This window comes from Megalopta genalis, chromosome 5 (assembly GCF_051020955.1).
Source record: "Megalopta genalis isolate 19385.01 chromosome 5, iyMegGena1_principal, whole genome shotgun sequence".
Taxonomy (NCBI): domain Eukaryota; kingdom Metazoa; phylum Arthropoda; class Insecta; order Hymenoptera; family Halictidae; genus Megalopta; species Megalopta genalis.
Window position 1 is genome coordinate 4,502,502 of NC_135017.1, and position 14,068 is coordinate 4,516,569.

General features: G+C 32.7%; 1 protein-coding gene across 4 annotated transcripts in view; it reads right to left on the reverse strand.

The window, feature by feature from the left end:
* LOC117219696 (uncharacterized) overlaps positions 1 to 14,068 on the reverse strand; it is a 129,479-nt gene that overhangs the window by 91,095 nt on the left and 24,316 nt on the right. For 2 of the 4 annotated variants that reach the window (XM_033469063.2, XM_033469055.2), the window contains exon 1: positions 1,104 to 1,532. The exons of the other annotated variants lie outside the window; for them this stretch is intronic. In XM_033469063.2, coding sequence (XP_033324954.1) covers positions 1,104 to 1,137 — 34 coding nt within the window. In that variant the 5' untranslated portion in view covers positions 1,138 to 1,532. Of the gene's footprint in view, positions 1 to 1,103; positions 1,533 to 14,068 lie in introns of those variants that run through there. 4 annotated transcript variants of the gene reach the window in all.

A 14,068-nucleotide genomic window follows, 5' to 3' on the forward strand; every position in this document is an offset into this window, starting at 1 on the left:
ATTCAAAAGTAAGTCGTTCAAGCTGATAATGTTCGTACGTATTCTCTAAAGCTTCGAAAAATTATGTAAATGGTTTTGTTAATTAGGCATTCAGGTGTTACAAATTCCCGAACGGTTGTTATGAAGCTCCGCTTAAAGCAACGTCGAAAGAAACTGTTTCATAAAAATTGTAGCACGTTATTGAAAAACGAATGCATCGCAAATTTTTCGTTAAAAATTCTTACAGCGTCAGGCGATCCGAAACGAGCGAAGCAATATTCCGAAACGGATGGGCGTACATTTCCTTTGAATACATTGACGGCCGGAGTCACGTGCACGTGACTTTGCGAAATTTTGAATTACAAAAATGTATTTACTGTAAGTTTTTGAAGAATGCATTATAATCATATTATTAACCAAATTTGTCCTGTTTATATTATCAATGAGGTATATCATAATTGCAGTATTAAAAAATTGTATTATAATTACATTATTGATACCCACACGTGGATAACAGAGTCATTTAAAATTTCATTTTCGAAAATGAATTTCTTCGCCAGTCAATTATAATTTCGTAATTTTATTAAGGTCCGCAAGCCGTAAGAATGTTGGCAAATTAACGAATGCCACATAAATTTGCTGTACAATTTTTATTTCGCCAAATAAAACACTTCAATTTTATGAAAATATTTTGCCGCGGCCGTCAAAGTGTTAAGAAATAAATTTCGTAAAATTTCAATCTTCATCCTCCGTAACATCGTCCCTCCGTTAAACTTATTCAAACGTGAAACAATCCCAAATTGATTTCTTTATTTCCGTTCGCAATCGTATCCAGCGAAACGGTCCCTCCGAATAGCAACAATTATGAAACAAAACCTGCGGAACCGGTATGGTTAATCGAACCGGTGCCTCAAAGTTCTCAAAATTTCGCCAAATTCGTTCCGAAAACCTGCGCCACCCCCACCACCAGTCGGGCCCGACGAAACCCGCGGCGCGCGCGCGAGCGGTCTGCCGCGAGTTACAAAAGCCCGACAATCGTGAAAGCACTTTCTTTCCCGTACGCGACCCACGTAGCCCCGTCACAACATACAAGCACGCGCGTACATATGTAGAAACATACATACCGACGTCGGCATGCTGCACGGAGAATTCCAACATAATATCGGCTGCCTACAGTGCGCGGTCGCTGAGGAAGCGGGTCGCCTCACTGGGACACATTAGGCGCTCCCCGAAAAAAGGAACAGAAACCGGTGGAACCAACGATAATCTCTCTTTCCGACGATTTGTTTCTGTACGGTGTGCGATGTACGCGGCCGCAGGTAAAAGTCGACGGTCGCGGGTAAAAGCTAAAGGAGAACCGCCTGGACGTGCACACAGAGTGTCGCGTTCGGGCTCGCGGTCACGAGCACTTTGAGCCACTTCGATCTCTCATCGGTGAGAGATCGGTAGAAAGCAGTCTCGCGGACCAATACGCCGCGCCGCGAAACGCGATCGTAGAAAGAGAGGAAGAGGTTTTTCACCTTCGACGGACCTCGCGGCACTGACTGAACAGAGAATGCTCCCGTTCCCTCTCCCGGTACGCCGGTGGTTCACCCATCCCTCCCCTCCGCCGGACCGATTCCGGCGGGAGGGGAGACCGTTCTGTCTCCCTACTTTCGTCTTTTCTCATTTACACCGCGAGTTTTTCTCTCCCGCGGGAATACAGCTACGAGATTCCGGGAGGGAGATCGCTCGCGTGCACCTGTTCTGACGGGGATATACGACTGGACTGGGCAGGTACATGTATGGAGGTGTGGGTGCGATAGGAAACATTAAAACCGGGACATCAGTGTTGTCATTGGGATCCGGCCGGTGATGACGCGGTTTTCGGGAGACGTGGGTACCGCGACAATTATGAATAATCGTGTTATTGTAAATATCGTATTGTAACAATTATATATAGATAATGTACTATCGCAATTTGAATATTGTACTGTATTAGTTGTAAATATTGTACTTTGACAATTGTAAATGCAGTTATACTGCAGTAATTATGAATACTGTAATACTGTAATACTGTAATACTGTAATACAATAATTATGAACATTGTACCAAAGTAATTACAAATATTGTATTGACACAATTCTGAATATATTGTACCAAAAAATGACAAATATTGTATTGTCACAATTCTAAATATATTGTACCAAAGAAATTATAAATATTGTACTTTTATTGTACGATTAAAAATATTCTACTGTAATAGTTATTGATATAGTACTGTCACAATTATGAATATTGTACTGTAATAATTCTAAATATATTATTATAATTATTATATAATTTCAAATATATATTGTACTATATAAATTTAAAATATTGTACTGCATAAATTATGAATATTGTACTGCAGCGATTATAAATATATTGCACTGTAAAATAATTCTAAATATATTGTACTATAGAAATTAAAAATACTGTACTGTAGGAATCATGAATATTGTACTGCATGAATTATATGAATATTGTACTGTAACATTATAATTATTATACTGTAACAATTATGAATATTCTATTGCAATAATTATTAATATTGTACCGTCACAATTGTCGATATTTTACTATAATTGTTCTAAATATATCATACTACAGAAATAAAAAATATTGTACTGTAACATTACAATTATTATACTGTAACAAATACAGATATTGTGCTGTAATAGTTTTGAATACAGTACTATCACGATTATGAATATTATATTGTAGCAAAGATTCTACCGTAACAATTATAAATGTTTTATTCTAACAATTATAAACATACTACGGTAACAAATACAAACACCATACTATCTCTCGGTGACGGTGATCCATCCCTCCCATCTTCAGAGCGATCGCGGAGTAAGAGGAAACGTCTGTGTCTCTCTACTTTCGTCTTTTCTCATCTGCACCGCGAGTTTTTCTCTCCCGGAGGAATTGCTACGAGATTCCGGGACGAAGATCGCTCGCGTGCACCTGTTCCACGGGGATTCGGCTGGTCTGTATAAGATCGAGGTGTGGAGCGATAAGAAACATTAAAACCGTAGCATGAATGTTGTCTCTAAGATCTGGTTTGCGATGATGCTGTTTTTTTTTACGAGATGTGGACATCTTTGTGGCCGATTGTGACACATGATGTTTTTAAAAAATTGCTTCTTTTAATTATTTCGATGAGTTGGAAGTAACGAATGATCATGTTGTATGTCTGTTGGTTTGTATTTCACTTTGTTGTTTTAAATGTCGTAAATGCATACAATTGAATTGTTATCAAAAATTGTAAACAGCATAACAATATTGTTACATTTAGTTTTTGCTTTTACAGTTTTATGGTTTTTATTCATTCATCTTTTATTTAACCGTGTAATTAATATTTATATATTTATATATATTTAAATTATATATATATTATAATATATATAATTAATATATATATAAATTATATATTTATTTAAATATTTATAATTTATTTTATAATTGATTAAACTGTATAATTAATATTTATGTATATACATATTTAAATTATAAATTATGTATTTATTTATTAAATCATAATTATATATTTATTTAAATATTTATAATTTATTTTATAACTTATTAAACTTTAGGAGTATCTAAAAAATACATGAATATCTATTACACAATTCGTTTTTTCTAGTATAGTTCACTCTAAGATGTCAATTTTATCTTTTATTTAAGGAATGATTCTTACAAAATCTGTATTGACCAAGTATAAGTTTCTGTCTGATTGTGCCGCTATCGATAGTAGGAACGAATGGTGCAATTGCGCGATGTACGGGTTTGAGGGACGAGACGATTGAAAGAGAGACGATGGTTGGACAAAAATTTAGAAAGCAGACCGATCCACACGCCTAGAAAGTGTGCGTGCACGGAGACGAGACCAACACTGCGACAAAAATGACAACATTGCACATGCATAAGGTCAAAATCTCTTGTAATTGCAATCCTAGTAGCGCCATTCTACAGAATAATATTATCTTTCAGTATAAGTATCGATAACACTGTATTTATTGTTGCAGGTGATACACCAACCGACCTCGCATTCCCGAATTTTTCAAAAGTCGATCATGCATCCGAAAATTCTGGAAAAATTCACGGCGACGCGTGTCACCAGATGCAGCGTCTCTGAATTTTTCCAGACTTTTGAATTATGCGAAATGAGCAAAGCAAACGAGGCGGTGTGTAAATGTTATTACGACGATAAATGTTATTACTGTTTGAAATTGTATTTTTTGAAACGAATTTTCCTCGTCAATGGTGATTATTATACCACGATTATACCATTATTATCCAAAATAAAAATTGTCTAACGCAATTGTAACATACAGAAATTAACGAAAATTGTATTTCTTTTGTTAACAATTTTAACAGATCGAGAAGAAGACTGCAATGTTCGTATATTTTTCTAATGTATTTATATTTTAGCATCTCATTCAATCATTTTTACACATAACTATATTACAGTAATTTCTCTCTAATTCGCGCTCGCGTTGCGCACAAAAATGAATAGTTTGAGAAGAGGAGATGTGATTATTCGAGCATTGCGTCTCGTTTCCATAGTTGTCGACAATCGATGACTATAAAAAGGCTCGAATAATCGTGTCTCCTCTTCCCAAATTGCCCATTTTTGTGCGCGATCTCGGCGCGAATTAAGGAGAAATTACTGTATTCACAACCGAAAACACATGTATCAAAATGACAATCGTTGTGCAACGATATTCTTCGTTCTGATTGCAACAGCTATGAGAAACAGCGTTTCTGCATCGACGATGTTGCCAGCATTCAACTGTCTGGCAACGCGATAGGCCTCATATTCGCGCGCGCTTATGATGTATAATGCACGATCATGTTCTCCAATTCAGAGAGGCCCCTGCCTCGCGTTCGCGCTGTCCCCGCTATTGTAATTGTTAGGCTCAACGACCGAGGCGAAAATCGAGGATGTGCCGACCCTGAATTTCGGTGTTCTTCATTCACGCCAAATTATGTCCTCAACGCGTTGACGGTCACCGGTGACCGGCGCGGCGCTTCCGCGTTAGTCGCAATCTCGCGTAGGTAATATTCCAATGAATTTTATTGGATCGATTATCGAATGAAACATCGTTTTGCTCTTGTTAATATCAACTCGAAACATTTTCTCAGATCATCTACCAGCAACCATTTATTCGTGGGGCACGTTGTTGGAGCCTCGATTATCCGAACCCGCAACATCTGAATTCTTTATTGTCTAAACGACGATCTATAATGTAAATAATATATATCATAATAAAAATAAAATATAAATACATAAAATATATAAAATATGTAAATAAATAAATATATATATATATATATATATATATATAATAATTATATATATTATTTATATATATTTATTTATTTACATATTTTATATATTTTATATATTTATATTCTATTTTTATTATGATACATATTATTTACATTATATATATATATATAGAATAATAATAATAATAATAATACGACATTATTTTTTCTATGAATAAATAAACATTTTATCCGGCAGTCTAGTCGAATAAACGGTTAATTATTCGAGTAACCATGTTTCCAAGATCAATTCGGATAATCGAGGTTCTACTGGAACACGGTCACGACAAATTGTATCTCTGCTTGTTGCAAATTCGTTCACCACAGTTAGACGATAATCGATTATACCCTGTAACAACTTCGTTTTCTCTTTATTATTTTATCTTCTTTGCTACTTTGTTTCGATTCTTCGCTTTCTCGAATTAATTGTTGCGCCTTTTGTGTACACAAACGATGTCTGAGAACACTACGTTTCAGACATCTTCGCTTGTCACCACCCTCCTGTCTTACTACAATGTTTTCCTCGCTACTTTATCGTGGCTCTTTGCTACTCTGTTCCCCTCGCCATTTATCTCGACCGTTTCAAATTTTAATTTTGACCATCCATTTTTGGCCACTTGCTACTTCGTTTGCATGTCCGATATTTTTTGCAACCCTGTTTCCCTCGCCACCTTATCTTGGCCGTTTGGAATTGTGATGTTGAGCACTGTTTTTATCCCTTGCTACTTTGTTCACTTGACCGGCGCGATTTTTTGCTACTTTGTCACTTTACTCTGATTTTTTGCTACCTCGCTTTTCTACTTTGTTTGCGGTGAAAACGATTAATAAAAATTAATAGTGACATCTCGATGACAAATAAAATCATGCAAACGCTGCAACGTCACGATTACAGTGTTGAAAGAACATGGAACACTGTAAAAATCGCATCATCGATTTGTTAGAATTTATCGTTTTTGCGATTCACAGTCAGCTGACGCGACGAGAGATGGGCAGCAGCAACAGCAGCAATAACCACGATAAATCGATGAAGTAGACGTTAGCATGACTATTCACGCGATTACTCGTGCTACTGTTCGCGAGTTATCGGAAATGTAATTATTTCCAGGAAAATATACAATTTCCCGAAGTAATTTTCAAGTTTAACTTATTGTTATGAAAGATTATGTAAGAAACACTTCTGAGAATAATTTTACGAAGCCGGAAAACGGTTGCAAATACTCTCTCAGTCATGCTGCCAGAATTGTGAAAATCGATTAACTAAACGATTTGCAAAATCAATTTTTGCATCGTCCTAATTAGCCGTTTATTTTGTAATAGAGAATATTAAGATACGAGCTCTAATTATTGCTGACAGTCAAATTAACAGAATTATGAAAATCGTTTAACGGAACAATTTGAAAAATAATTCTTATTGTATCTCTTAGCCATGTTAATTAGCAATTTATTTTTAATAACGAATACTGAAATACGTAGCTAGAAAATTGAAAATGCTTTAATTATTGTTCGCAATCGAGCTATCAGAATTTTGATACCATTAATTAAGCAATATGCAGAATTATTGTTATAATATTTCATAGTTAATTAACAATATAATTTTTAATAAGACTCATAAACGTACGAGCCAAGCTATCAAAATAAACAGTTGCACCTTAGACAATTTGTAGAATTATTATTATTCTTATATTTTATTATTTTATTATTTTTATATTATTATTATTTTAATTTAATTTTAATTTAATTCTAATTTAATTTTAATTTAATTTAATTTTTGTCAATTAATTAGCAGTATTTAAATATAAAAATGTAATGTCAGCTGCATTCAATTCACTCGAGTCGTTAAATAATATCAGATGTCAATTTACAATTGCAAGAATTATTTTGTTACGTATTATCAATTTCAAAAGATTATTTATTTGTCTCTTTTAAAAAAGCATAAACAATAACGATGATTAATAACTTATCTGTAACGTACAAACGATATCTTCTCGTTAAAAATTTTCAGCAAAGAACACATCGAATTTGCGAAGTCATTAGCAAAATTATGTGTCACAGTCTCACAGGGATCGACGATTTAATTAGCTCCAAGAATAGCAACATTGTCAATAAAAATGTACGGAAAACGATATCGATTCGCGCGGTCTGTTTGAATACGTTAATCGCATTACGTCGAAACAATGGTCTTTAATTAGCAACTGAAAGCGTAAGTTCATTCCGATGCCTACATAACACCGTACTGTAGCCGTGACAAACGTTCATTCAGTAATGATGTTGACCTAGCACTTCGCCACGATTAAAACGTTCTACGCAGTATCAAATTACCCGTCGAATTAATTTAGAAATCGTTCGCAATTGGTGTTTATTATTATTTTACTTTATGACTATTTGAAATATTATTTTAAATAACATGTTTTTTTATTTTATACTTATTCGAAATATTATTTTTAATAACGTGTTCTTTTATTTTATAATTATTCGAATTATTATTTTAAATAACATGTTCTTTTATTTTATAATTATTTGAAATGTTATTTCCTTTTATGATTATTTGAAATATTATTTACTGTATGATTATTCGAAATATTATTTTAAATAACACATTATTTTATTTTACGATTACTTGAAATATTATTTTAAACAATATGTTGATTTATTTCGAAGTTATTTGAAATGTTATTTTTTGAAAGAATTATTTGAAATATTATTTGAAAGAACATGTTATTTTACTTCATAATTATTTGAAATATTCTTTTATTTTATCATTATTTGAAATATTATTTTAAATAACATTTTACCTTACTTCATAATTACTCGAAATTACTGTCATTTGAAATGGATGTATATTAATTTTGATTTTTAAACATCGGTTGGAAATTAAGTGTATCATTGCAATTAAAATTTGCCAAGATTTCATTGCAGAACAACAGATTGTTATAATGTTCATTGATTTTCTCACTGTATATTGAGAAAAATTGTGTTTACGTCAGAAGATTGGGCTCACTATTGTTCGGCGATCGTGGAAAAGTTTTATCGTAATTTTATCTATTCTTCGTGGTTGCATTGCTTTCGCGTGTTTCTACATCGAGATAAAACTTTCGCAAAGGAACGCTGCCTGCAGAATTCATTTTGATTTTATTTCTAAATAATCACGATTTGCATCGTACGCATAGCTTTATTATGCTAATATAAGTTAATATATTCTAAAAAAATATTGATCTAATTTGCATATTTAAATATTTATATGTGACGAAATTATTAAATTAATTTTTTAAATCTTAATTATTGGAACTCATATTTGAGAAAATGATTAAATTACTTTTTTTCGTGTATGCAAAAATGAAATGAAATAAAAAAATGAACTTTATCAGTATGTCAATAAATTGTAATATCATCTGAACTTTGGTTAATTAATTAGGAACAATTAATACAATAAATGTTATGTTGCTGTTAATATTCCGTTTAATTATCCGACATATTTGTGACAGTAAAATTATTTAGATTTCGAATAATAATAATAAATCTCCGTACGTTTACATACAATAAAGTTAAACGTGATAAAATAATCAGAAGTTTAATAAACAACTCATAAATTTATAATCGTAAATTTAATTAATAACTGATATGCTCATTGTCGTAATTTCAATTAATAACTGATTAATTCATAATTGGGATTTTCACAAGTAGCTAATAAATGTAAGACCGTAACTTTAATTAACAATCGTAATTTTAATTTATTAATGATTATTGAGGACGATAAAACGAGTGACAATTAAGAACGATAAAATGAATGATCGATTTATAAAAATGCATGTTTTATACGCGTGTCTAGAATAACTTGTAATATCGCTATGACTTATCGCGAATAGTTAAAACCATATAAATTTATCATATCATATAAATTTATTATCACGTAAATACCCTGAGTAATTTTGCTTAAAATTTTATACGAATAATTCGAGACGTTCGTCGATTATCGTTTCTCTCATTGAACCGCGGCATTCATCTGCATGATTTGCAAATTAGTGTTCGCTGAAAAACCGTAAATCTTGTTCAGTCGTTCGGCTCGAGAAAAATACGCGAATCGATAAAAATAACGTTGAACGGGAGGTGAACGTTCTCCGTGAAGAATAGAACGAACACGTCCCGGGGTCTAAAAGATTCTCGGATCGGCATTGTTTACCAAAATTCTATCAGCCCGAGTGACGACATGCTGCGCCACCGATAAAATGACGTTGTTTCACCGCGTTACCACCCGCAGAGGCTTCGTATATTGATAATTCCTATCTCTTATCGTCGTTCATGAAATTCCGATGCTTCATTTGTCAATTTCACTGTGCAAAGTGCATTTCAATGTTTATTATGGTCTTTTAAAAAATTAAAAATTTGTTTCTTTCCTATACGATCTTCAGCGTATTTGAAATTTGGTAATTTTATATTCGAAATTTTGCAACTTTGTGTTTGAAATTTCGTACTTTTATATTAAAAATTTTGTAACTTCATATTTCAAATTTTGTAACTTTGTATTTGAAATTTTGTAACTTTATATTTGTAATTTTGTAACTCTATATTCGAAGTAACTTTAAATTGGAAATACAATTAATCGCACATTTTTTTACAGATTCATTTGTCACTGTTTTTATTATAATTTAGACTTATAATAAATTTTTTATAGAAATGTAACTCTCAATCGATTTTTTTATAGAATAGTCTAGTTTAGGTTAGGTAGGGTTAGGTTCAAAACAAAAGGAAAAAGATTCCGCCAAAATTGCACGTTCCAAACTATTCAATTTACAGTTATTAAAATTGTAGAAACACATTTACGAGGCCTCTATTCAATAAATAAAATGAATTTCTTTCATTGGGCATTCATTATAATATAATACAAATTGTTGAAAACTTTTGTAAACATTACGAAATACATACATAGCGGTTTTTGATGCTCCGAAAGCGAAGCGTATAGGTGAACCTCGTAAACCTCTACAAGGTACGATCTTGATTAGACTGTCTTATTTGTCCAGCTCGTGCGATCGAGAAACAGATACACTTGATCTCCTTAATCAACCGCACGTCAAAGTCACAATCGAGACCCTTGTTCCATTGCGAGGCCTCGCTTATGTTTCTTAAGTTTCATAATCGCCGAATGTAATTTATGTTATTCAGATTAGACAGGTGTCTCGAGGATATCCGTTAATGCTTGTCGAACGATGATGCGGTCGTTCTGTCATTAGCGATGGAAACTTTTATCGCTTGCAGTCGTTTTATTATCTGAAAATGTTAACGAGCGACGAGAGAAAGTTTCACTGCATTTTCAAAAATCAGTGTTCTCTCCTAATTTAGCGGGAAATCGTTCAGGATTTTGAGCAACATTGTTCCTGTATTAAAATTAAAGATTTTTATTTAACTTAATGAATTTTATTTAAAATTAAAGATTTTATTAAAAATAAAGAATTTAATTTAACGTAATGAAATTTCATTTGAAATTAAAAATATAATTTACTTTATGAGTTTCGTTTAAAATTAATTTTCATTTAAATTAATGAATTCTATTTAGAATGAAAAAATTGATTTAAAACGAAAAATTTAATTCGATTTAATTAAATTTCTTTTAAAATTAGGAATATAATTTGTGATATAATGATCTAACATCGACGATATTGGATATATTCTTTGAACATTTTGTTGCAACGTTGCACGGTATTAATAAATAAATCATTTGTCCACCCCATTACGAACACTATTTTTTTAAACAAATCAGTAATGTAGTTTATCTATGATAAGCTACAGTTTAATTTTTAAATTTGAATAGTAAAAATTGAATGAATTTACAGTAGTATTATGTTACATAGAATCATATTTAATATATAATTATGCATTTACTTTTTATATATTTTATACAGTATATTCTACGTAATGTACGTGTGAACAATATGTATAAAATGTTACTAATACATTTTTAACAATTGTATATACGTAATGTAACTGTATATATGTAATATTTTTAAAATATGTTCATCTCTTTATTTAAGAAAATAAGCAACCCGAAACATACATAACGTTAATAATAACAAATAATTGAATGTAAAAACATAATGATAATATAATGATAATATAATGATAATATAATTATTAAAACAATGTCGCTTGGCTAAAATCGTACTTATAAAAATCTTTACAAAATTTCTTTATCTTTCTATCAAATAAAATATGTAACTTTGAACGTAAATAGCGCTAAAGACCATAACTAAATTAATGTTTGTAAATGTCGCACAAGCAATTCTAAGAAAATAAATAGCAAAAGAATATGGCTTAGTTCAAATCATATCTGCAACCGCTGTGAGCCCCAAAATGGAATTCCTGTGTGCTCTCGGAAAACAAAGGAACCAAGATCGTGCGCGCGTGTTCTTATCTCACGGCAGCTAGACGTTCCGTGACGTATACAATGTTGTCAGTAACCCGGAAATCATTGAGGTTAACGGTCATCAGCGGACTGCTTCCAGCGCGAAAACTCTAAGCCGCTGTGTTTTGCAACCGGATTCGTGTTCATCGAACTTAATTGTCGTTTCTCGAACCGGTCGTGCAAATTTCTGATAAAATATTGTACATCGGAATTTCTCTAAGCCTTTTATTTTGCCTATTTTCATACGTCAAGCATATTGCAAGTCAATAGCATAACCGGCCAATAGAACACATTTCGTGGAAAATTTCAACCCCATATCTCGACCTATATGGAAGGTGATGGGGTGAAATCGAAAAACTAGTTTTTGCACTATTTTCACGATCTAATCGCATTCAAAAATTTCGAAAAAATTCTGCAACGTGTACAATACTCTAACATGTATTTAGAGATGTGTTTCCGATTTTTAAGTTGAAAATTATGGCTGTGAAAAATCGGAATCATGTACGATTTCGTTACAAAATTTGCGTTTCTAAGTTTTTGTAACTAGGATACCATTTTGAAAATTCCAAAATGTATTTCAGGATATGAAACTCTGTATTTTGAATGTTCTAGGATTTTTCCAAAATATTTATCTGCGACGGAAGGGTAGAAACAGATGAAAAACTGATTTTTCGATTTTATCCGATAATTTCGCCATCGGTTGAGATATATGATTGAAATTTTGCAGAAAAAATGTCCTGATAGTAAACTGTCGAACTGCTCTTCGATTGATTAAATCGGTTCAAGAGTTTTAAAAATATAACCTCATTTGCGTATATCATTTCTGAATTTAGTGAAGAGAGAGAGAGAGAGAGAGAGAGAGAGAGAGAGAGAGAGTCTTTGAGCGTTGTTTAATTAATTTAATTTATCACAAAAATTAATACCAATTCCTGCATCTGTCTGTATTAATTTTTAATTTAATCAACGCTTTAAGTGTTTAATTAATGAAATTCCTACCAATTCCTTTATTTGTCTACATTAATTTTTCACTTAGTCAATTCTTTCAGCATTGTTTAGTCATTTAAATTTAATGAGAGAATTAATAAATCTTTAATTAATTCAATTTCATAAATTAATTAATTCCAACTCTGTTGTTTGTCTACATTCGTTTTGGATTCAGTCGATTCCTTGAGTGTTGTACAATTAATTTAATATGATTGAAAAGTTAATAGGAATTTGGCAGATTACTCTCAGAGTTATATCGCAGAATATTGAGAGAGTCGAATTCTTTACGGCGCGGCGCAGCGAATTTACTCGGGCAAGTCATCACATGACAACTCGTCATTGGGCCATTAGATTCAATTATGCAGTACTTCATCTGCACCTACGTGGCATCTCGTGACCGCCCACTAAACTGCTTTCACGTGAGGAATTACTCCATTTAAAGGAGCACGTTTATCACGAGACTATAACTCGAGACCATAAAGCTTAATCGCACGACGAAAATTGTGAATCCTCTTCGTTTTCTCATAGCAAACAGCAAACCGTTTGAAATTTCGCGCACTAATCATCGGATTATCTTTGCGCGAAATAAAAATTTTCTGCATCGACTGCATAAAACGAAAAATATATTTATACAAATAAATATTAACATATCTCTCCTTTCAATAATTTCAACAAATTGAAAATAATGCAACAATACATTTTTAAATCCTCCTGATATGTCTTTACGTCGTAATCAAATCATTTCTTACCGCCATAATTTACAACTTAAAAATCGAAAAAAATGTATGGCCGTGCAATAAAGGCATTGTACGCATGCCAAATTTTTTCAAAATTTTCACACGTGATTAGATACCAAAATTAATTAAAAAACCGATCTCTTTTATTCTATCCCATAACTTTCCCTCCGGCTGAGATACGGGGATGAAATTTTACATAGCGAGTGTTATCTTGACTCGCTATCGCGCGGCACATCAATGGCTCAATTCGAAGGCCGATGTCCGGGTCACTCGTGACCCACATTATGCTTCCCATACAAAAATGAGGAAAATGTGTCTTGCAGTGATTGAATGGCAAGAGAACGGTGCAAGGTGGTAGATAATACGGTATGACGATCTTCGAAGAATGTCTTGCATGTTGAACGTGGCGTACGTTCGTTCAAAAAATCAAATAAATTCCTTCCGCGGTATCTCGCGTGACGTTCGACGAACGTTGGATTGATAACAAAGCTTAGATACAGCAAACATTTGGCAGCCGCGAAGATCGCGACAGTGTATGAAGTCGAAGTATTCTAGAAACGTAGCGCGATGGTACGTAGTCAGAAATAAAATTCGTTGAATTCACCGGAAACGAAT